Source organism: Saccostrea echinata, unplaced genomic scaffold (assembly GCF_033153115.1).
Source record: "Saccostrea echinata isolate AGI-Se365-2 ecotype Australia unplaced genomic scaffold, CSIRO_AGI_Sech_v1 ptg000056l, whole genome shotgun sequence".
NCBI lineage: Eukaryota > Metazoa > Mollusca > Bivalvia > Ostreida > Ostreidae > Saccostrea > Saccostrea echinata.
In genome coordinates this window covers 11,623,219-11,648,031 of record NW_026889805.1, presented here as the reverse complement: position 1 = coordinate 11,648,031, position 24,813 = coordinate 11,623,219, and the positions used below count along the sequence as shown (strand labels likewise).

General features: G+C 34.3%; 2 protein-coding genes across 2 annotated transcripts in view; one reads left to right on the top strand and one right to left on the bottom strand.

The window, feature by feature from the left end:
• LOC133173332 (glutamate receptor 2-like) overlaps positions 1-5,107 on the top strand; it is a 29,375-nt gene extending 24,268 nt beyond the window's left edge. Inside the window, exons 12-19 of the mRNA XM_061308322.1 lie at positions 337-479; positions 1,389-1,744; positions 2,088-2,286; positions 3,022-3,266; positions 3,403-3,508; positions 4,340-4,474; positions 4,601-4,741; positions 4,926-5,107. Of these exons, the coding sequence (XP_061164306.1) occupies positions 337-479; positions 1,389-1,744; positions 2,088-2,286; positions 3,022-3,266; positions 3,403-3,508; positions 4,340-4,474; positions 4,601-4,741; positions 4,926-4,997 (1,397 nt within the window). The 3' untranslated portion in view covers positions 4,998-5,107. The remainder of the gene's footprint in view (positions 1-336; positions 480-1,388; positions 1,745-2,087; positions 2,287-3,021; positions 3,267-3,402; positions 3,509-4,339; positions 4,475-4,600; positions 4,742-4,925) is intronic.
• Positions 5,108-12,720: 7,613 nt separating this feature from the next.
• On the bottom strand, positions 12,721-19,607 carry LOC133172885 (heat shock 70 kDa protein 12B-like). Its single transcript, XM_061307720.1, has 4 exons — positions 19,291-19,607; positions 18,827-19,045; positions 14,172-14,322; positions 12,721-14,020 (listed from the first exon to the last, which is right to left on the bottom strand). The coding sequence occupies exons 1-4, from the start codon at positions 19,585-19,587 to the stop codon at positions 12,954-12,956; spliced, it is 1,734 nt and encodes a 577-aa protein (XP_061163704.1). The 5' UTR covers positions 19,588-19,607; the 3' UTR covers positions 12,721-12,953.
• Positions 19,608-24,813: the final 5,206 nt, after the last annotated feature.

Below are 24,813 nucleotides of genomic sequence, written 5' to 3'. Positions count from 1 at the left end.
TAAATTTTTTAGCTTGATTACTGTTCATTATCTTCATATTTCATTGGATTTCTAAAATGAAGTCACCAATCTTTCTTGTTGATTTTTATGGACATAGACAGTAGCATATTTCTCGGATAGATATATGTCTTTACCTAATGTTTCTTCGTCGAAGGATGGTTGATTTATGACTCTAATCATTTTATTGATATGGAATTTGCAGATTATTATATTTCACCCAAATTCTCTATACTTCTGAACTACCAAAGATTAGTTACAAATATTTCTCATATAGATCGAATTATATGTAGCCAGTCTGATTGTAAATGTCCAATGTTCCTTTTTCGAATTTTTAAGGTTTCATTGTTGACTTAACTAAGAAGATTGCAGAGCGACTGGATTTAAAATACAGATTTCAGCTTGTTCATGATAATCAGTACGGTCGCCAAGATACAAAGACTGGAAAGTGGAATGGTATCATAGGAGAGTTACTAAATGGGGTATAAAGTTTATTTTTAAAAAAATAAACATGGTAAATTAAAAGGTTATTTCCTAATTAGATCATTTATTAGAAATAATCTTAGTCTACGAAACACCTGTCCATTAATACAAGTGTCCAATAGGCATGCATGGGTTATCAGACGGCAGTTATTTTTACAAATCACTGTTGTTGTTGTTTTTGTAACAATCCTTGAAAAAAACTAAAATATTGGCCAACCAGTTCCTTGATTCATGATTTGAACATATTTTTACCCACTATACATGAAAGACTTAAATTCAAAATTATTATAAAAGTAGTAATTTGTAGCCTTATTTTCCTATGTGTATCCATGCTTATTTCAAAAAGTTTTTAACCTCATTCCTGACTCATTTTTCCATGACAAGGAGCATACAGCGGATGTGACCGGTTGGCAGGGGATACTTACTCCTCCATGGCACCTGATCCCACCTCTGATGTTTTAGATGTCTATGTTTGCTCTGCTCCTGTTTTGTATTGTTTGAATGGACTTTTGAGCTTGAATACTGTTCGTTATCCCCTCATATAAATCTGCCCATCATGCTTGGATATTTTTACAATCCAGTTGTGGCTTAATTACTGGGCCCCTGTTGTCATATTTAGAGCGATTTTATTCTGCACTGCGTGAAAAAGTCTGTATATCAAGACATTTAATTCATTGAAAAAGTTTAAAAATCCATTCAAAGTCCTTGTCACTGCTTTCAACAAATTGGAATCTTCTCCATCCTCTTATTTGAACAAATCTGAACCCCCATCTTTGAATAATGTTTTGAAGTATCAGCCCAGTTAGCAGTGGATCATATGAAGTAACTGTTTGATGTAAGCTTCTTTTTGAAAATAAGAATTAAAATGAAATAAAGACAACGAAACGCAAGCGTTATCTCCCTTTCAGACAGCTGATATGGCAGTGGCTCCATTGACCATTACATTGAAAAGGGAAAACGTGGTAGACTTCACCAAACCATTCATGGAGGTCGGCATCAGTATAATGATAAAGAAACCAGAAATAGAAAAACCAGGAGTGTTCTCTTTTATGAAACCGTTCTCAATTCAAATCTGGATGTTTATCCTGTTGGCCTACATTGCTGTGAGTGTAGGACTTTTCTTTGTGTGTAGAGCTAGTCCTTTTGAATGGAGGAAATTAATTCAGGGAACAGTACTGAAATACGAAAATGAATTTTCTCTTGTCAACACCTTCTGGTTTTCTGCCGGTGCCTTGATGCTTCAGGGAAGCGACTCATGTCCACGGTATGTTGATTTAAAAAGTTCTTACACAACATAGAACAGAAAATTCTTCAACGTCTGTGCACGGTTTTACAGATTTTGAAATTATATAAGTATCTTGTAAAACATAATAAGTAAAACTGCAGCAAAAAAATCAAAGTTCAACTTGAAATAAAAATTTAAAGTGTTTGTGATATCAGTGTGTGAAGATGATCATCATTTTTAGAATAACTTTCCATTCATATTTCAGTATATCTGACAGATATGCATTTTCCATTTTAAATTAAAACTTCCATTTTTGTTTTGCTTCATTGGAGGTCGAATTTCAAAAAAAAAAAAGAGCATAAAATTCTTCTGGTCATTTCAGATCCCTGTCGGGTCGGGTTATAGGAACAGTATGGTGGTTCTTTGTCTTGATCATAATTTCCACGTACACCGCCAACTTAGCTGCCTTTCTTACCATTGAACGTTTGGTAACTCCAATAGCATCAGCAGATGATTTAGCGGCTCAAACAGACATCAAATACGGGACTGTGAGGTCCGGATCCACACGCGAATTCTTCGAGGTATCTTACCATTTATGTTTGACGTGTTGAAATGTGTAACTGCTTTAAATATTACACGCAGAAAACATTCCTTTACATATGTTATTATACACCAAAAAGTGGAGAATCCCTAACAAGATTTCATTCAAAGAACATTATTTTCTGAATATTTTCACAAAATTATCAATGTTCATTACTTCTACTATTCTGCACTTACGAGCTATTTACTTTTTTTCTCTACATCTATCTTTTTTGTATCAAGTATGAGTTTAATGCTTACAGACTCATATTCAAGTTGTGTCCAAGCTATTGTTCAAACTTACGACATTCGTTGACAATTCGTTCATAAGACTTCTTGCTTCAGATCTAGCATCCTCCTTGCTACCTTAGGTGCTTGGGGACGGGACCCCCACCCCACCCCCGCATTCCGTACCCAAAGGGTTTTTGGACTTTTTATATAATTTTTTTCTACGACAAATTCACGTCCCTAAGCACATGTGCTTGCACCTGTACTCCTTAAATTATTAACGGCTACCACAGGGTTTGATTTTCATCTGTTGACATTAAATCAATGGGCTTCTTCCTCTTCTACTTCTTTCATGTTGAGAGTGTGGCTTAAAAGCCAAATGTTTTATTTTAAATTTATGTATCAACATAAGTATGGATGCGCAAACATGTGTACATAGAGGCTATTTGCCATATACCCTTGCATATTTGTTGTTTAGTGACGAAAGTTTATAAGTTGGACCATTGTAGATGTCGAAGGTACCAACTTTCCGAAAAATGGGACAATTTATGAAATATAACGACCAGTATAATGTAAAAACTGTGAGTGAAGGTATAAAGAGAGTGCGAGATTCCAAAGGGAAATACGCCTTTCTGTTGGAATCAACTTCCAATGAATACGCCAATAGTCGAGAGCCTTGTGACACCATGAAAGTTGGCAGGAACCTCAACTCAAAAGGTTTTGGGATTGCAACTCCACTCAATTCACCTTTAAGGTAACTTAAATTTTTAGGGATCAAATTTGCTTTTAAAAACAGGAGTAATATACGTTGTTTTATATCCTTACTCTTTGCAGTTAAAGTTGATTGGATTTTTCCACAGCATACATGTATGTGGGGTTCATGTTTTCAGGGATGTATTAAATCTGGCTGTACTTGAGTTGAAGGAGGAGGGTACTCTACATAGGTTGAAGAGACGATGGTGGAATGACAAATCACAATGTGCTCAGGATAACCAGGTCAGGGTCATGTAGATTAGTAGTAATCCTAGTCTGCTCAAGATAATCAAGTTAGGGTCGTGTTGAAGAGCCACAGCGTTCTCAGGATAATCAGGTCAGGATCATGTAGACAAGTCAAAGTGTGCTCACTGCTCATTATAACCAGTTAAGGGTCATGATGACAAGTCACCATGTAATCAAATCACAGGGTACTCAGGATAATTAGGTCAAAGTCTTGTAGACAAAACACCAGTGATCTGAGGATGACCAGGTCAGGGTCATGTAGAGAAATCACAGTGTGCTCTAGGTAACCGGGTCAGGTCCTGTGGTCATAATACTAGCAAAAATCACATAGCAATGCTACCAAGTTAAAATGAGTAAAAAGATGTGCACTGTAGCTATTAAATGTCCAACAAATTGTAAATTGTGTACATTTAAAAAAAAGAAATAATACAACAGCAGATTTAGTTTCTTATTTATATATACACTTGTTATTATAATTTTAAAAAAAGTCATACTGCATTATATCTACCGTATTCACTGAAACAGTAACTGAAAACCAGCAAGACCCTTACAAATTAACATAGAATGTTAAAAAGAATCTCCATTACGTAAGAATGCCTGCGCATTGTTACGTATTAGCTTGAGATTTAATGCACTCCTTGCATTCTAAGATTTTAAATTGCCGACTTTTCATGTGATGGTAGTATATTTTTCAAAGCGGCTTTTCAATGCTATAATTTTTTTTCTGTTCTCAGTCTGGAATATGATCCATCAGGAAAGCACACTTAGAAGAATATTTTGGAAAACTGTTACATATTTAATTATATTTTTACTTTTAAATAATTTCAGGAGACTTCTGGGAAAAGATCCTTATCGCTCAGTAATGTCGCTGGAGTTTTCTACATTTTGATTGGCGGTCTGGTCCTAGCTGTTTTATTTGGTGCCTTCGAGGTGACACTCAAACGACTGCAACTCGTTCCAAAGGTAATCTCTTAATATGACAATCAACAGATAAAAATCCTAAAATGCAATTTTATGAGCATTTATTTCATAAAATATATGGATCAAATGAAAAAAAAACAACCTTATATTTATTTCTCTATTTGAAAGCATGTATATACGTTAAAAGACCGTGGGTCATCAGAAGTCAAACTTCTTCGAACACCCTCCGAACGGGAAAATGGGACTGTGTCAGACTATGGTATCAATAGCCCAGATTTTCACAACGACGAAATGCAAGATAACGAAATAGTAAGAATTAGGCCATCTTTAAAATAATGTTTGTTTAACCCCCTCTCCCGACTCAGGATAAAAAAAAATTGGTTCAGTAGGTTGGTGGGATTTTTAAAGATGGCCTGATACAAATATTTCTGCCATTTTAAATACTTTTCATACAGGAATAAGTTTCCTTATCTAGAAATGTTTCCTATTACAGAATCACCAAGGGTTTTCTGGCTGTATCGGGTTTGAAGCTTTTGGTGACGGCAATGCACATACAGACGTTTGAGGAGTAAAATGTTTTATAAAAAGCTATGCAAAGTATTGTATGAAATCAATTTCAAAGAATGTATAATATTTAATTGTTTTTATAAAAAATAAATATCTGATTTCTTTTTACATTGGAACTGTAACCACGTGAATAAGGCAGCTGAAGGGTCTATGGGGTTTTTTTTTACCGTAAATAATGTAAATACGGGGATTTTATGTATTAGGTATAAATTTAAGGCAATGATGTTTACCTTTAAATATTTACATTTGCAAATGCTTTCCTTTATATAACACTATTGAAAGCAACGCGTATCTATATCCGTTTATTTGCATTTGCAAATATTTTTCTTAGATGAACCTATAGAAGAGAAAATATGTTCAATTCTGTATGAACTTATTAGGGGGTCAGAGGTCATGGCGTGACCGAATCACACAGCGAGACGATATCTTGTCTACATATTTCTGTCACAGTGACACTGGTTTCGGAACTTCTGAACCGTCAAAGCGATGAAAAAGATAAAATTATTGAAACATATATTTTTTTTTCGTTCAACAAATGATCGTTAGATCTTTCTTCGGTGTGAAGAATGTTTCTAATTAGCCTAAAATCACGCTTACCTTTTTAACCCGAAATTCCTTTGAAGGTATGTAAACTGAAGACGATAGCACCGCTTTTGACTTTATATATAAAGAACTCGTACAATAATAGTAAGATAATTCCCAGTAGCGATCATTGTTTTTTCATTATGAACAGATATTTCCTGAACTGGACTGCTAAACATCAATGTAAGTATTCATATGTTGGAGCGAGGCGAACTCTCAAGACCAAACAACTTCTAGGTCATTGCGCGTCACAACATAGCAATACGGCGGGCCGTTCGTGTAATAAATGCAGTTCTATTCAGAATATTCGTCTCAAATGTAAATAAAAGTAATAAACAACAATGTTAAAAAGTTCACTGGGAAATGAACTTGGTTGGTACGTGATCAAATCTTCTGAGAAGCCCTTCGGGCTTCACAGGATTTGATCACGTGACCAACCAAGTTCATTTCCCAGAGAACTTTTTAACATTGTTGTTTATTTCTTAAATAAACACGGGTTCCTCGCGTCATAAACGTTCGACGTAGTTTTTCAGTTACGTCATATAGGGTCGACGCGCAATCAATGGATCAAATACATGCCGTTGATTTGAAAAATAAAACATTTCACGCGTTAAAGATTATAATCAGGAAAATATAAAATATGAATAAGCTATAAATGTAAAAATAAGTAATAATGTATCATTTTTAAACAACATCTATCGGGATATAAATATGGGTTGGTACGAGATCAAATTTACCATAAATCCCTTCGGGCTTTATGAAATTTGATTTCGTGATTAACCCGTATTTATATCCCGAGTATATGTTGGTAAACTTTTCCCGAGTTCCATGAGATTTGGTGCCGAGCGAAGCGAGGGACCAAATCGAATGGCGAGGGAAAAGTTTAACAACATACTTAGTACATGTTTCACACGAGAAATTAAACCCTTTGTGTCTCTATCCATTTCATTAAAAATCTTTGTGTGTTTCTTGTTATTTAAAACATGATTGTGACGTAAACCTTTTGTTTGTGTTGTCCATTCTATAGCTTAATGTTGAGCTAACTCCCCAAACAATTCATTAATTCACCTGTAAGTGTCCATTCTTTTTGGAAAACTGTCCATTCTTTTTAAGAATGGACAGTTTATTTCAAAAGGAATGGACAGTTAAAACAAACAGAATGGAGAGTTACAGGTAAACTTTGGAATGTGCCCAAGAGGAAACAAAAACAAATACATTAAATACGATTTAATCTACATGTAAATAACAAAAAAAAAAAAAAAAAAAAAAAAAAAAAAAAAAAAAAAAAAAAAAAACGTAGAGATCTGCACAGCACCCGCTCGATTTTACACTTTTAAATCCATGAATTATGCCGATTATTTCAATACTCAAAACTCAATTTTCACAAAACTTGAATTTAAATGACAATTTCACATTTTGATTTAAATTTCGAAAACATCATTTCCTTGAGAAGAATCCATTTCAAGAATGAAGTACGGCTAATACTAAATCCACCACCCAGAAAACAGTCTGCACCATGAGCACTACACTGCTTCCAGAGAAAATAATTAAAATTGAAACATTTCCAGATTTGATTTGAGGTCGAAGTTTGGCTTGTGGTTAATCCAACACTCAGAACACAATTTGCATCTCACCATTACACTGCAGCAGTCAATATATCCTCAAAAATTGATTTGAAATGAAACATTTCCAGAATTGATTCGAATTTGATTATCTGTCGAAGAAGAAATTCATTTTGGGGTCAAAGTTTGGCTAATATTTTCTTTTACTCTTACTATTTTCTGTTCCCAGGTCCAACTATCACTGATTTTGTGCATCTTTTAGTTCATTGATTTTGATTCTGTCATTTACTCTCTCCATCGGAGGAAAGCATGCATGCCTTTACAACACAAACTATAAACTGATTTTGAAGCATCGCATCCTTGTATAAATACTAGTATCCCCCAAAAAATCCACCTGTAACTGTCCATTCTTTAGACAAAAGCCTTTTGTTATTCGCATTTGAAAACACAAGGACTATTCAATAAATTGAGCTGCATCTCAGCTTACCTGTGACTGTCCATTCTGTAAACAATGAATTTGTCATTGTATGTGTGTTACCTGTCATATCTGATACCAGTATTGTACATTTTTTATTTAATTCTTAGAACAAAGGAAATCATGTTTTAAGTAGGAGAAAGGCCGAAAACTGTCCATTCTGTGAGAGAAAGAACTAATCTCGGGCCTACGGCCCTCGATTAGTTCTTTCTCTCACAGAATGGACAGTTTTCGGCCTTTCTCCTTTACTTAATCGAGATAACGATGATTTGATCCTGACTGATGCCATTTTGTACAGGCCCAGATGTGATAATTATACCCTCAGGGTTATATCTACCTGTCTGCTACTGGTCAGGTGACGGTCTACAGTGAGTAGTTTTCAAACACAATAAGGTTCATTTCTGTAGATTCAAAATCAAATCTCTGTATGAAAATACATGTCATTTTTAATGGAACTTAGGAGTCTTATGGACATTAGTAAAGATTTGTTTTTAGCGGTAAAATGGATAAATTGCTCTTAAAAAGCACAGATTTCCACAGAAAAAGAAAGCAGAAAAAAAGGGAAAAAAAGTGTTTACGCTTGGATTTTCTCGGCTTACAACAATAACAGGAAAAGTTTACACACTATAGTTGAGCAATATAGGACTGTCCCTGTGTATCTGAACTTTGTAAAAAAAAAATAAAAAATAAAAAAAAAAATAAATAAAAAATAAAAAATCGCATTTTGACTTATTGCTGTGTCCTCTTAATCTGTTAATTAGAATTGAAGACAAGATGGCGAGTAGACTTTTTTTTGCACTTTTCAATGAGATATAATTCTAGTTGGAGTATCAGTGTAAATGGTAAATCCTAAATATTCAAACAGTTTCTAAATATTTCCTAAAGTTTCTGTTTTAAGTTTTATTTTTATTTTATTATTATTATTATTATTTAAATTTTTTTTTAATGTTTTACTTTTGGCTAAAGTTGATTAATTCAGAAAGAAAGACAAGGGAAGAGAATAAGATCTTTTTTCCTTCACTAATTTTAAATTCTATAGATTTTATTGACTGTTTAGTACATCAGGTCCAACATTCATTGTTTAGTGACCTTGTCCTGTGTCCATGATTATAACTTATCATTGTTAATGATAAGTTTAATAATTATGCACACAATGGCATAGCCAACCAACCATGAAGCTTGGGCTTGGGGTGTACCAAGTGATTTGGTAGCAGCAAAAACCCTTTGTTCGAGGTGTGAAACATGTACTAATAGATGTTTAAAAATGATACATTATTTCTTAAATAAAAATCGTTAGAAATTTTAGTTTAAATTGACTAAAAAAAGGTTTACTTCATATTCAAAGGTAAAATCATTTTTATACCTTTTCGTTAGTAAACTAAATTGTATATGTAATGCATAACATTTTATGTGGCACTTGCTGTGGCCTTCAACTCGACATCTACATATATCGACGACGTATTGTCAATTAAGTAATGGATATATGCCGAATACTGTTCTATATGTAAAATTATCAGACTGTTTGAGGCCCGTTAGGGCCGAAAACAGTCTGATAATTTTACATATAGAATTGTATGAGGCATATATCTTACTTAAAACATTGCCATTTAAATGTCCAAAAGTTACCTGGAGGAGTCCGATAATTACACAATAGGAGTTCAGGCATCAATAGTTTTCTACCTGAAACCATCTAATAAGAAGACAAAAGAAAAGAGAAAGTTTTTTTTCCTTAGATAGTAACATCAGTGAGTGAACTCTTTTGTTTCATTCATTCAATGGCAGTCGTTTGGCTTAGCAGGAACTATGGATAGTGGTCAGGTGATGAAGGATTTTTTTATGATTCGAAATATATTTTTTATTAAGTGCATTTGACATTGATACAGAAAGAGTGTTGGATGATATCTTCAAAATGCATTTAAAGTAAAAATGCGGATTTTCATCTAAAATTTTGATTGGATGATATAATGAGAATCTTGGGTTTTAAAAGTGTGGTCATTGGCGAACAAACCTCGTTAAATTAAGAGATTCGCAGACTGGTTCTTTATCGGAAATGGATTTAAATTGGCTTACTCACATTGATGTATCGAAAATGCTTTGCAAAAAACCGAATGGAAAGTGTTACTTTTGAGGAAGGTTAAAACTCCAGTTTCTTCTTGGGCTTGCTATTCTTAACAACTTAATTTCCTCGCGTTCCCTTTCCCTGAATATTTTCTCCCTAACTTTTTTTCTGGTTTCTGAACAAATTAAACCTTCATCTCACTCTAGTTGTTGTTTTTTAACTACTGTCCGATTTTGTTATCACTGCCGTCCGATAATATATTATTGGACTGCTAATTATTATTATCGGACGGCTACAGGTAAATTTTTAGACTGCAAGAACAAAGGCATGACGTCACAGCAATGTTTTAACAATGGTTATTTCCATTCTTATGTCGATACGATATATCCCGGTGAGCTTGAGATAAAAGATACCACAGAGTCTGTCACATCTGTTTCATATTTGGATATTTTACTTGAAAAAGACGTTCATGGTAATCTAACAACCAAGCTTTATGATAAACGTGATAACTTTAACTTTTCAATCGTCAACTTCCCTTACTTATGCGGCAATATACCTTCATCACCTGCATACGGGGTTTATATCTCTCAGTTATAGAGCATGCTCTACGTATGCACAATTTCTAAAACGAGGTAAATTATTGACAAACAAGTTGATGAAACAAGAATATCAGCAGTCTCGTTTAAAGTCATCATTTCGTAAGTTCTATGGTCGAAACAATGACCTTGTCAGCAAATACAATTTATCATTGAGTCAAATGCTGACTGACGTTTTTCATATTAATTGTTAGGCCATTATTTACACACTGAATTGTCAACGGATTTTTCCGTTATTTCCCGATCATGACAAGGAGCACACGGCGGGTGTGACCGGTCTTCAGGGGATGCTCACTCCTCCATGGCACCTGATCCAACCTCTGATCTTTTGGAGGTCCGTGTTTGCTCTGCTCCTATTTTGTAATGTTTGATGGACTTTCGAGCTTGAATACTGTTCGTTATCTCCATATATTACATGTACATTTGGTTGTATTCTTTTATTTATTTGTAGAATAACCATCTTCACGTATTTACTGAAAATAAAATAATAGAACTATTTACTTTGTTACAGAACGAAAATAATAAATATCATTCGATACAATTAGAAAATATGCTTTGGACAGTTGGTTTTAAATTATCTGAATGTATCCATTCTCTTGAAGCCCAGTACCTGTCTATAGGGAAAGCTCAATATAAACGTGAGAACAACGGTTTACAACATACATATAATTATTTTCTTATTGGTATGGACTCATTTCCCTGTCATACATTGCTACATCATTTTCCGATGTGTGACCTTGCCTAATAGTCTTTTGCGTTCTTTTCTATTATTAATATCGAAGTTTTAAATAAATCTCCTTTACATGAAAGACAATATCAAATGTAAAACGATCGCAACCGAAATGTTGCTATTGCTGTTGTAATAGGTTTACTGGGAACACTCTTAGTGTTTCATAAAGAGTAAATAATGTTTTTCATGTATAATTTTAAAATAGCTCGGTGCAAATTCTATCAACCAGTTCAATCATTCAATCATTAATGGATACTATAGAATCATGAAAAGAATCATTAAAAGTTGCCTCCAAAAGTCCAGATTTTCACAACAATGATGTAAAAGAAAGGCGATTGTAGGATTAATTTTAAAAAAAATGATCATAATTCTGTTAAATATATGAGTGTAAAGGTCTAAATTTGAAGCCCTTCACCGGTATATGGTGACGTCTCTATATGAGGGAAAATTCTCGAATGGGACGTAAAACAACACACAATTAATTAATCAATTTAACATTTTGATATATCGATGAATTTTTATCAATTAACAATATTCATTTTTTATTTCTACGTTGATTCCTTTGATCTCTTTGAACTCGAAATAAAAGATGCCACAGAGTCCAACACACTTGTTTCATATTTAATTATATTACTAGAAAAAGACGATAATGGTAACAAATTTTATGATAACGTGATGACTTCAATTTTTCTATCGCCAACTTCCCTTATTTATGTAACAATTTACATTAACCATTATGCCCTGCATAGAGAGCTTTTGCCTCCCAGTAGCGCATACTCTATTTACTAACAATTTCTATAAAAAGCTATTGACAAAAAGTTGATGAAACATTAATATCAAAAGCCTCGTTTTAAGTCAACTTTTTGCAAATTCTATTGTCGATACAATGACCTTGTCAGCAAATACAATCTATCATTAAGTCGAATTTTGACAGACGTTTTTCATACATATTTTTCATACATTATTTTTACACTAAATTGTCTACGCATTTTCTGTTTGCCTGATCATGACAAGGAGCACACGGCGGGTGTGACCGGTCGACAGGGGATGCTTACTTCTCAATGGCACCCGATCCCATCTCTGATGTTTTTGGAGGTCGGCCTTGTTTGCTCGGCTCCAAATTTGTATTGTTTCAATGGATTTTTGAGCTTGATTACTGTTCGTTATCTTCATATTCATTTATTAGTATTTAAATGAATTAAATGTCTTGTACTTATTCTACGATTTTTATTACATTCATCTTTTGTCTTTTATTTTCCATTAGTAAGATCCATAGCCAGATACATATAATTAGTTTCAAATAGGGTTTTATATCCGAATAGGACGCCTTTCAAGAACATTACCTTAAGTTGATGATATTTAATATTATTTTCAAACATTGTAATGAGTTTTATCATTGGTTCGCTTGATATCATGTGTCAAATTCTAGAAATGTGGAAAGATTGGGTCTTTCTAACAATATACTTAAAAAACTCGGATTGACCTGTACTTTTAATAACAGATTTGCTGGCGTTTTACAATTTTGTCCATCTTCCTTGAAAAATAATGTAACAAATGAAGCCTTTGTAGAAAATATAACAATAACAAATGTTGCCTTTTCATTCGGTCTGTCCATAGATGCAGTGACTTTGAAAAACATATCGACCTCGATGTGAATTATAATAATTACAAAAACATTCATTTTCATACAAAAAATCTTCATAAACGTCAATGTTCATAAAAGAATACAATGTATAGATTGAAGTACGTGGTTTAAACTAAAGAAGGAGAGGAAGACACTCACAAATGTTATATAATGACTCGCGTCTTTTATGTCTGAAGTTCATGTTTTAGCACTTTCAATATCTATTCTCTGCCAATTCACATTCTATTTAGTTTTTCATTTCAGTTCTTTATCATCTTCTTTATCAAATGTTACTATGCAGTCATTTTAAGCACCTCTCCTTATACTCATCCAAGAAAGTCAAATGAAGCAGTTACCACGTTCTGTTTATGTTTTTCGGTTGCAGTAACTGTTAACTCTGTTCCACTGAATGTCATAAATACATCAGCGCCATTATCCATTCCCTTTGATATGTCTGGTGTATCGACTGTTAGTTTCCCGAGGCATTTGCAGCCATTTTCAGTTATATATTTTGGTTCCTTGTCAGGTGAAATGTAAATCGGTATGTCCATTGACGTTTGATCAGGTCGAAGAACAGTGTAGGTCTTTTGCACCTGAGCTTCTCCAACATTGACTGTGTCTCCGACTTTTACGTGGATGCAGAAAATATCGCTGCAATACTCAGTTCCATTAATAATCTTTTTCTTTGACTGAGGATGGACAGACTCGTTAAACTCAATTGTTGTTCCTACACCATAAGTATATTTGCAAACTCTTGCTGTTATTGCTTTTGGATTATGTCCGTATAGAACTGCACCCTTTAAAACGGCCAATCCGGCATCTTGTGGGACAATGATTTTTATCTGTTTAAAAGCGGTTTGAATAGCAACGCGTAACATTGGTGATTCGGCAAACCCACCTACCAGCAGCATAGAAGATACACCTTTTACAAAGGGATTTTTGAGGAGGTTTTTAAGATGCTCAATGATCTTCTTGCAGCTTTCGTCAAAGAGTGTTTTGGTGAGGTCCGCCTCCATTCTTAGTTTGTCTCCTGTCCAAGTGAGTTTATTTCTGTACCTTGATTTTGATGTGACGACTGATTTAATGTTGTCTCCTGGATTAATTGTGCGGAATGTTTCAAGCAAATTAATCGGAACTTTAAAAGTAACCTTATCGTTTAAATCGGGAGAGATGGTTCTCTTTTTTACCTCAAAATCTCTCAACAGATCAAGAAAATCGCATTTGTGGTCAGAACTGAAAATCTCCATGACATCGTTACCAACGATATCGGCCAACAGACTGCGAAATGAAGCATCTACTTTGGTTCCACCCCAGTCACCACCATTAGCTTTGTGTAACTCTTTCAGCGTACCATTGCTTTGGACTTCATGAACCGTAATGTCAATTGTTCCACCTTGTGTTAAAAAGTTAAATTCAGATATTTACTTGCAATGAAGCAATTCTCAATGGATTATTAATTTTTCTTTGACATTTAACATTAGGCATATCCCGTCTTTTGCAATGTATCCGGTATATCAATTGAGAGCAACAAAAAGGTTCTTTACCTCCAGCATCAACAACCATATATCTAGCACCTGGCTTAAAGACCCCAAAAGTGGTATTTTCTTCCTCTCTCTGGACTGGTAGGTGCATGCAATAAAGTGAAGCTGCCTCAGGTTCAAGGGCCATCATCAATTTATCATCAGCTATACCAACCTTTTAAAGAAAAGTTTATCATTTAAGATTATTTTATTAATTTGATTAATAAAGTTTTTAGAGCCGAGCTACAACAAGTTCTCTATAATCCGTCTCAGGTACCAATGTCATCATTTTTATATTTTACCTCAACATACATACCGGTAAATACCTTAGCCTTCAAACTAGGTTAGACCAGTAAATATATTTTTCTCAAAAATTTTCTGCTTTGAAACGATCCCTTGAGTTCATCTAGTACATGTACATACTACAAGAGCAGAAATTCAAGTCTGTTATGATTGTTTCTTCGGGAAGAGACCAGTCATTATTTGTGATTTTCGTTGCTTGTCGTCAATAACGAAATGATGTAGTACATGTTGGGAAACAACTTATAGAACACACTCGGACATTCTCTGGAAATAACGACAACTCCCTCACATGCTTGACAGCAGAGGGCCAAAATTTACTTTGTAAATTTCGTAGATGTTGCAGAATAGTGACATAATGTTTATTAGTCCCCTACCGGTGAAACCGGAGGGGACTATAGGTTTCCTCTGAGTCTGTCCGTCCGTCTGTCTGTCCCACTTGGTTTTCCGCAATTTTTTCCTAAACGCTTGCAGATATTGAGCTGATTTTTGGTATGTGAGTGTATCTTGATGAGTTACAGATCAAGTTTGCATTTCGTTCCGCTTTATTGATTTTTGACGGAATTACGGCCTTTTCAATTTTTAGGGGTTTTCCGCAATTTTCTTCTAAACGCTTGCAGATATTGAGCTGATTTTTGGTATGTGGCTTTACCTTGATTAGTTATAGACCAAGTTTGCATTTCTTCCCGCTTCATTAATTTTTGACGGAATTATGGCATTTTCAATTCTTACGGGAACCAGATTACACTTGCCGGTAGGGGACTAGTATTGCTAATGCAATACTCTCAGAATGCTTGTTTTAAGTTGAATCCAATCTTACTAAAAATGATTTATAATGATATTTTCTTTGAACACAATTCCTTATTTATTTATCTAGAGTAAAGTTTCATAGTAAATGAAAATATCAAAGTATTGACTTTAGTTAATGTAGTAAATTTTACTGGGGTAACCAGTTGTACTAATTCGGAATTTCTTGATCTATTTTTGGTCAGATGTAGAAAAATAATAATGTTATGTTCACCTGGAATTCGGGTGCAGGCAAAATAACTTTACATAACCAACTGTTTAATTTATGTTTGGTCCAATGTAAAAAACATTATGTAACCTGAAAGATCAAGTAGAGGTGAATATAAATTTTCGTAACTAATTAAATCAGTCTGGAAGTTTGGTCCAATGTAAAAAAAAAAATGTTATATTCACCTGGAAATTGAAAGGTGAACTTAGTATGATTTCTACAAAGCTGGATCTCCAGAGGGCTAGGAATTATTCAGAAAGTTAATTAACAAGAAGTTCAAGGGTCTTAACGGTCACCTAAGTATGATACAACAATGTACAGGATCCACAGAATAAAATGAAATAAAATATTATTATTCTTAAACATTTATAGAGCGCCCTATATATTAAATTCTAAGGCGCTGTACAAGCATATTATGTAAAACAAATAAAATTAAAAAATTTACAGCAGTCATATATGAAATTATAAGATAAGTATATAAAATTTCAGTGTCCATATCAATGAAAGTACTAAATAAAAGATAAATAGGATATTTAAAATGCAGTGTCCATAATATAATAAAAGGATTAAATACACAGTCCATTTGCAAGCCATATGCCTTTTTAAAAAGAAAAGTTTTTAGCTTTTTCTTGAAAAATCCTATTGAGTCACGTTTTCTCAAGTATAAAGGAAGAGAGTTCCATAAGGTAGACGCAGCTTTGTCGAATCGTCTATTCCAATATGACACAGTCCTTTGAAAGATTTGATGATTCTGAGCGTAGGCTACGCGAAGGTGTGTACAGCTCAATTAGTTCGCTAATATAGAGTCTTGAATTGGCAACGAAACTCTTCCGGCAGCCAGTGTAGATTGATCAAGACAGGAGTTATATATATGGTCAAATCTTGACTTTGATAATGTTATTATGCGCGCAGCTGTATTATGTACACGTTGAAGCTTGTTTGTAAGTTGTTTGTTAGTTCCGACGAGTAAAGCTTTCCCGTAATCCAAACGGGATGTAACTAATGAATTAACATGCGTTTTGCATGCATCTTCGGTGATCTAGTTTCTAATACTTTCGATGTTTCTTAGGTGGAAATAACATGATTTAGATAGTGCATTGCAGTGTTTTTCCATTGTTAACGACGTATCAAAATATGTCCCAAGATTTTTAACAAAAGGGGTATTATGGATGATACTGTTTCCAAATGAAAGACTGAAACCTTGCATTGAATTTCAACTGTTCTGGTCTTAGGCGCGAATATCATGAGCATAAACTGACAGATGAAGCTATATTGCCAAAAAGCAAGAGAAATGGGATGATCAGGGATCACGAAAATAAGTACCGAGTAAGAACTCTTAAAGTAGAATTATTTCCTTGCCCCCATTCTTTACCATCACAATGTAAGCTACACACAACAATTGTGCTGGAGCACTATTAGTCAAACTACCTCTTATCCAAGCACTTTGGCCTCTCTTGATATTTGAAGAAAATTAAATGTTTAAAAGATAAGGTATTTTTGTCATATTTTTAATCACCTATTAATTACAAGTCTATCTGACCATTAAAAACTACGAATATATTATATAAATTCTAGTATAATTCTTTTATTCAATTGACATTTCAATTACATTCTTACGATAAATTAAAGTCCAGGCTTTTTGATATCATTGACAGCTGCTGTTTCAATAAAAATGGAACTCGTAAATTTACTTACCTTGTCATTGGTCATTTGCAATCTTATTTTGTTTAAACATTCTGATAGTACACATAAGTACTCTGAAGTTGATATTAAAAAGGTGCTTGAGTTTCTGATTGACAATATCTATGTGGTTTTTGGAGACCAGGTCTTCCAACAATTTATTGGAATTCCCATGGGTACCAATTGCGCCCCGTTATTAGAAGACCTATTTTTGTATTCCTATGAAGCAGAATTTGTTCAAAATCTCATACCATATAAGCATAATTTTGACATTATAAGCGATGGTGCTGAAATCGCTAAAATCGAATATCGCTAAAAATTAATTGAGTTTCATTTTGTAATTGTTACTTTAGTGAGTATTTTAAAATCGCTAAAATTACTTCTCACTAAAAATAAATACCAGTTTTTAAGGATAAATCGCTAAATTTGCGTCTTGCTAAAATTTCTTCTTATACAGAACGTGAAAAGAAGAATACACTTGCTGTGGCCTTCAACTCGACATTTAGATATATCGACGACGTATTGTCAATTAACAATGGTTATTTCTATTCGTATGTCGATACGACATATCCCAGTGAGCTTGAAACAAAAGATACAACAGAGTCTGACACATCTGTTTCATATTTGGATATTTTACTTGAAAAAGACGTTCATGGTAATCTAACAACCAAGCTTTATGATAAACGTGATGACTTTAACTTTTCAATCGTCAACTTCCATTACTTATGCAGCAATATGCTCCAAAATTTGTATTGTTTTATGAACTTTTGAGCTTGAATACTGTCCATTATCTCCATACATTTCATTACTTACAGTGATAAATTACCACTGGGGAATAAGCAAAGGGGAATGGCTTCTCTCAGTAGAATACACGTTAATAGAGCCCTTCCTAGCACCAGAACACTCGACCAAGTGGTCCAGAATTTCAAAAAATCTGGTTAAAATACTATTGCTAATTACAGCTTTGTACTTTATTTGCCTCCTAGATGCCCAGGAGCAGAGAAGAAGAGTTTCATAGAAATAATGCATTTTTAACCATAGATTCAACGCATCACCGCCCCAACACCAGAATCCTGACCCAGGGGCTATGAAATTTTCAATTTCGGACGAGACAAACTTGCTTGCTCATCATAACTATACACTTAGTTTATCTGCTAAATACCCAGGATCAGAGAAGAAGATTTTCGAAGAAATGTTGCATTTTCTATATGTAATCAATAGAGCCCCGCCCTAACATTAGAGCCCCTGATCCAGGGACCAAGAAATTCATAATATTGGAAGAGGCACCTTTGCTCATCATAGCCATAGACTTAGCAAGTTTGCTTAATTTCCAGGGTCAGAGAAGAAAATTTTTAATGAAATAATGCATTTTGACTGTATAGTCGATAGAGCCCCGCGCAACACCAAAACCCCTGACCAAGGGGATTTCGATTTCGTAATTGTTTTAAAAGGCATCCTTGTTCATCATTTTTATGCGATTAGTTTGTCTGCTAAATATTGTAAAATTGGCTAAAAACTTTGGTTAAAACTGGACCAGTGGTTCTTGAGAAGAAGTTGAAAATGTGAAAACGGACTGACAGATGACAGGTGATTAGAAAAGCTCATTTGAGCTTTTAGCTCAGGTGAGCTAAAAATGCATTGTTTTTAATGTAAGGTTTATTTACAAGTGTTGGAAGTAGCAAACCTTTTTTGCAGCTTCTCTCATGAACTGCTTTGATGGGTCGCTCCAAATGGCGGGTACTGTTAACACCCACATAATGTCAGACTCCTCTATATCTGTCAACTGTGTTTTACAGTTAGTCATCATATGATTTTTTAAGTATCCTATTGCTGTTGAAAATACTCTCATTGCCTCCATTTGCTTCCCTTTGTCATCTTTAATGAGGACTTCCCTCGACAAATTCTTTAAAGTAAGATAGGCAAATAAAGTAAAATTTCATGCCATGTTTACTACTAATAACAGGTATATAGTTATTTTTTTATAAACTAGTAATTAGAAAGCAAAAAAAAAAAAAAAAAAAAAAATTAAACCGGTCTGTTTTCTTACATTTAATTTGTAATTTGTAAAGTAAAGCAATAATGTCGCTGCTAATATCAGACAAAGAAAAAAGCTTGTATCTGTAATAAGTAAAATTATCGCAAACATACCGTTTTCTCATAAAGCAGCATTTTGAATCTTCTAAAGTAATACCAGTCATGATGAATATCATCTAGGGCCAAGTTAGAATACTTGTCCTCAGCTTCAAACCCAAAAGAATGAAACTTTCCGTTTGGTTCAAATAGAACACACGTGGAGGTTTTTAGAGATACCAGGTTTCCTGACCCTGCTGTCCATGTGTTGGCCGAGATTTTCAAAGGATCCCTCTGGTAATCATGCAGAAAGGAAAAGGCGTATCCAGAAAATGTTGTGCCGAAGTCGATTGCCGCCACCAGCAAATTAGACATATTCTAAAATATTAAATATGAAGTATTACTAGTATATTTGTTCAGTGTGTTGAATTTGTTCAACAATATACGAGTAAACTGTCAACTTCAATGTCATTGAATTTTCTGCTACTTTCGATTTTAAAATAAAAACTAAATGTTTAGTATACTAGTAATTATGTACAGATTAGTTCTATTGCCGTCAATGTCTTGTAAAGTAGTTCAAAGCTAAGTTTATTATGTATCAATTTAAAAAAAAATTCAGCATTTTATCATTTAGAATGGAATTAATGGGATTTGTTAATCGTTATACATAATGATAAAAAGAAACATTTTATGGAATATTTAAATTTTTATTCAGTTATGAAATAAGTAAGGATATAAATTAAAATCCTTCATACTTCAATTTTGTGAATGTTCTATAAAATAACACCTATGTCATATATAGTACGTTTAAAATACTTACTTTTCTTTGAAGGAAACGTGTCTATTCAAAGGCAAGTCAGATGTCTATATTTAGATATTAACATTTGCATATGTTGATGAAATAATAATTGATTTTAGGGTTTTTTTTAAAATGATTCAGTAACGATTGACCATAATTTCTTACTTTTTGACAAATTCGGTAAATATTGTCCCCAAAAATTAATGCTGTCTATTTTATACTTTCTGTTTAGTTTGTTTACGTCTCTTTTTTTGTAGCAGTAAATAGGCTGATGATGTAATGATATCATTACTTTATGTTCCTTTGAAGATGTTGCTCATTGTTTTTGCACAAGATTCTCTCGTCAAAATACATTTAAAGATATTTATCCTACAACTTGTATTCATTTTTATGCCTTTCAGTGATGAAGCAACATACACACACAATGAAATATTAAAATACTTTTGACGATAATTAATTCAAAAATTTCAAAGCCGGTGGAAGCCATATATATACAATTTATTTGCCAAAACTAATGTTTAACAATGTATTACAACCTTATATAAATTCATACCAACATATTATACAGTAATATACAGTAATTATACAGTTATACAGTTGATAACAAAACGTATATATATTTGGCAGACATATTTATTTTTACTTCTTAGGCAAAGCAGGGTCTTTCGGATGAGACCTTAAAAACCGAGGCCCCGTGTCACGGTAGGCGTGAGCACGATAAAGATCCCTCACTGTCCAATGGCCCTGAGTCCCGAGTAAAGGTCTAAATTTGAAGCCCTTCACCGGTATATAGTGACGTCTCTATATGAGTGAAAAATTCTCGAACGGGACGTATATCAAAAAACAGTCAATCAATCAATCTAAGGCAAAATTTCTAAAGAACTTTTAGAAAATTAAATATCATAAAATTGTTCAAAAATCAGTAAAATCAAAACTTATGACTTTTCTACATTTTATACAACCATTCCTTACGATAAATTAAAAACTAGGCTTTTCAATATCATGGCCAAATCTTCTTCACGGTAGCTCAGTCGGTAGAGCGCTCGCTCCGTGATCGGGAGGTCGTGAGTTCGAATCTCGGCCGCGACAGACCTAAGTCGATAAAAAATAGGTAGCAACTGTTCCTTCGCCATGCGCTCGGCACTTTGGAGTGAAAGTTGCGGGTCTTTCGGATGAGACCTTAAAAACCGAGGCCCCGTGTCACGGCAGGCGTTGGCACGATAAAGATCCCTCACTGCTCAATGGCCCTGAGTGCCGAGTAAAGGTCAAAATTTGAAGCCCTTCACCGGTATATGGTGACGTCTCTATATGAGTGAAAAATTCTCGAATGGGACGTAAAACAATATACAATCAATCAATCTTCAAATAAAAAATGAAAATCGGAAATTTTCTTATCTTCTAATTGGTCATCTTTAAAATTACTTTGCAAGAAAGCACTCTGATTCCGTACACAATTACTCTGAAGTTGATTTAAAAGGATGCTGGAGTTCCTCATTGACAACATATGTAGTCTTTGGAGACCAGGCCCCAGGATCATGAAAGGGACTTCGACTTAAGTCAAATTTTCAATTGCCTGTAAAATATTTATCAATTATTGAATTGATCTCTAAATTTGCAGATAACAACACTTTTGTATAGCAACATTGAAAAATATTTTAATTTTGGTCTGCTTGACTTTTACAACATTTTAGTACAACATAAAGATTTTGACTTAAGCTTAAGATGTTTCGTGATCCTGGGGCCAGGTCTTCCAACAATCTTTGGAATTCCGATGGACACTAATTGTGTCAATTTTTAACCGACCTGTTTTCAATTTCCTATGAAGCAGAATTTATTCAGAAACTTCTACATAAGAAGAAGAAAACACTTCCTGTGGCCTTCAACTCGACATTCAGATATATCAGATATATCGATTAATAATTGATGGCGGACTTAAGAATGGATTTCATCTTTATAATCTGGGGGAAATGGAGACAATGAGAGATTTGTCTCCCCAGTGGGTAGGGTTTTGAGGCTAGGAGGTCCACAGTGGGTGGTTAAATTGAAGCTGCCAACCCCCACTAGGTGGTGGTGGTCACCTGCTTGCCCATGTGTTGAAATCGTCACCTCCAGTTTAACCACTGAACTGTCTATACTATTGACTTGTTGTGGTTGAAATTGATAGTAAATATGTGATGGTTAATTTTGATATATTTGATGTTGACTTTGAAAATCATATTTGAGTAAATCTCAAGCAAAATTATATAATATACGAGGGTTGTTCGGAAAGTTCGTGGACTATGCCAGTCTTCGTTATACTATCTTCAATAAATTTAAAATGAGCACATTAGCATATGTAAAAATATTTTTTTTTGTTGATGTACATGTATCAAGTTTCATTCCATGTGCCTTAATAGAATTCATGTTATTTAATTTTAAAATCAACACGTTTTGTAACCGTGGAGCAAACTCAACAACAGAGTAATGTCAAAAATGTACCGACATGAGGTTCTCAAAAATGCTATCCTTACACATTCCACACATTATTGCCCAATACCAGTGCACTCATTAAAAACGTTTCTTTATCACTTGAAATCTATTTTGCTAACAATTGTTCCAGTAGTATGATTTTGTTTGTCAAAGTTTCTTTTTTACTGCACGTGTGCTTTCACAAGATCAGAATCTGTGAAGCGCTAAACTCTTAGCGTGACGTAACTAACTTTTCAATGTTTTTGATAAGATTTTTACAGATAATCAGTTTTCTCACACATCACCGTTGTCTAAGTCGAGTAGTCTAATATTCAAATACCGCTTGTACCATGTACACACATATGCATGACTCGCTTTTGACATATTTCCTACTTCCTCCGGCAATTTCAGAGTTTTTTTCTGGAGTTTTCCAAAGTACAAGACAAAATTGTAGGGTTAACTGCTGCTCCGTGACGTTCTACGACGTCATCTTTTTTTGCCTTTTTCAATGAGGACTACCTATCTTCTGAAACTGATTTCTTTTCAACGAAGCTAAATATTATATCATATTTTGGAATCGGAAACAATGAAACAATTCTTAATTTGACCGTGTTGTATCTTTCCGTTTTTGTGTCATTTTACATAAGATATGACTTCAGACATTATTTAGTAGACATTATTTAGTGTCTTGATTGTAAATTACAAAATTTTGACCTGCTCCGCGGTCCAATTTTTGCATTTTTCAAGTCTAAATAAGTTTAAAATAAACTGCGATATTTAAAAAAAAAAATAATCCACATCATTTGAATTTACTGTAAAAATATCTCTTCCAAATTTGGATATAATATGACGTTAAGTAAAAAAGTTATGGCGGTTGTCCACGAACTTTCCGAACAACCCTCGTAATTAAAGATAATTTGTGATGAAATGTGTTTGTAGCACGATTGCAGTCAACCCAGCGTTCGTACTTTTCCTGTCAGAGAGACTAGACTGAAGCTAGCAGCCAATAACAGCAGCCATTAAGCCCGTAGAGCTAGCAGCCAATAAGGAAATTCATCAAAGGACTGAGAATACTCTGACGCAATACTGTTTAATGCCTCATTTCGACAATTTATAATTAATAATTAGATAATTAATGCAACACTTTATTATTTAATAATTCAAACACTTGGAGGCAGTTAAGCTCACCTGCATAAGGAAAATTATGCGGTTTCAAAAACAACAAACAAAACAAAAAAAAAAGAGAAATTGTCACCATCTTTGACCGCTTAAGAACAAACCAACATTGGAAATAGGTTAAGTACTTCCGGGAGAATCCCTTTTAAGCTCTTTTACGGGTCTCAGGAACATGATGGTGCCAAAAGGCTAACCTGAAATTTGCTTACTCCTAATATTTACATTGATAAGGGTTTGAAGGTAATTTAATCTATTTTAAGTTATTATCCTTGAAATGTGCTTCGAACAATTACTGGCACAAAGTAAAGGGTCCACAGGGCTATTATATACGGCCATGAAAATTAGGCTGAAGTGGTACCACCAAGTGGTGCCAAAGGTGGGTTACATATTTCAAGCAGCTATCATACCTCTTATCTTATAAGAGTGGTGTGCTTTAAATCATTACTGTGGCAAGATAGGTTTCTAGGACTATCATTTCCCACAATCGGTATGAGGCTGTAGTGGCACCACCAAGTGGTGCCAACGGTGGGGAACATATTTGAAGCTTTCATTTTTCAACCATCATTGACCACTAGAACAAACTAACACTAAACTGGAAAAAAGATAAGGACCTTAGGGAGTATCCCTTGTCAACTTTCAATGACTAGAAAAGGCCAGTTAGGTAACCTGAACTTTGTTGTATTTCACTTTGTCTATTGATATATGGATTAAAAGTCAGATGTTATTCCCCTTATCTTTGAAGTGTGCTTCAAATCATTACTGGGGCAAGGTAGAGGGCCCCTAGGACTATCATTTCCCGCTATCAGAATGGGGCTGTAGTGGTACCACCAAGTGGTGCCAAGGGTGGGGGACGTATTTCAAGCATTCATTTTGAAAGCATCTTTGGCTACTAGAACAAAGTAACACTAGTAAAAGGCTAAGGACCTTAAGGAGAACCACTCACCTGGTTTTTGAAGGGTCCCTGGGAAAGGAAGGGGCCATTTAGCTAACCTGAACTTCGTTGTTTTTCACTTCATGTTTTAATATACGGATAAAGGTCAGCTATTATACCCCTTACCTTTGAAGTGTGCTTCAAATCATTACTGGGGCAAGGTAGAGGGCTCCTAGGACTATCATTTCCCGCTATCAGAATGGGGCTGTAGTGGTACCACCAAGTGGTGCCAAGGGTGGGGGACGTA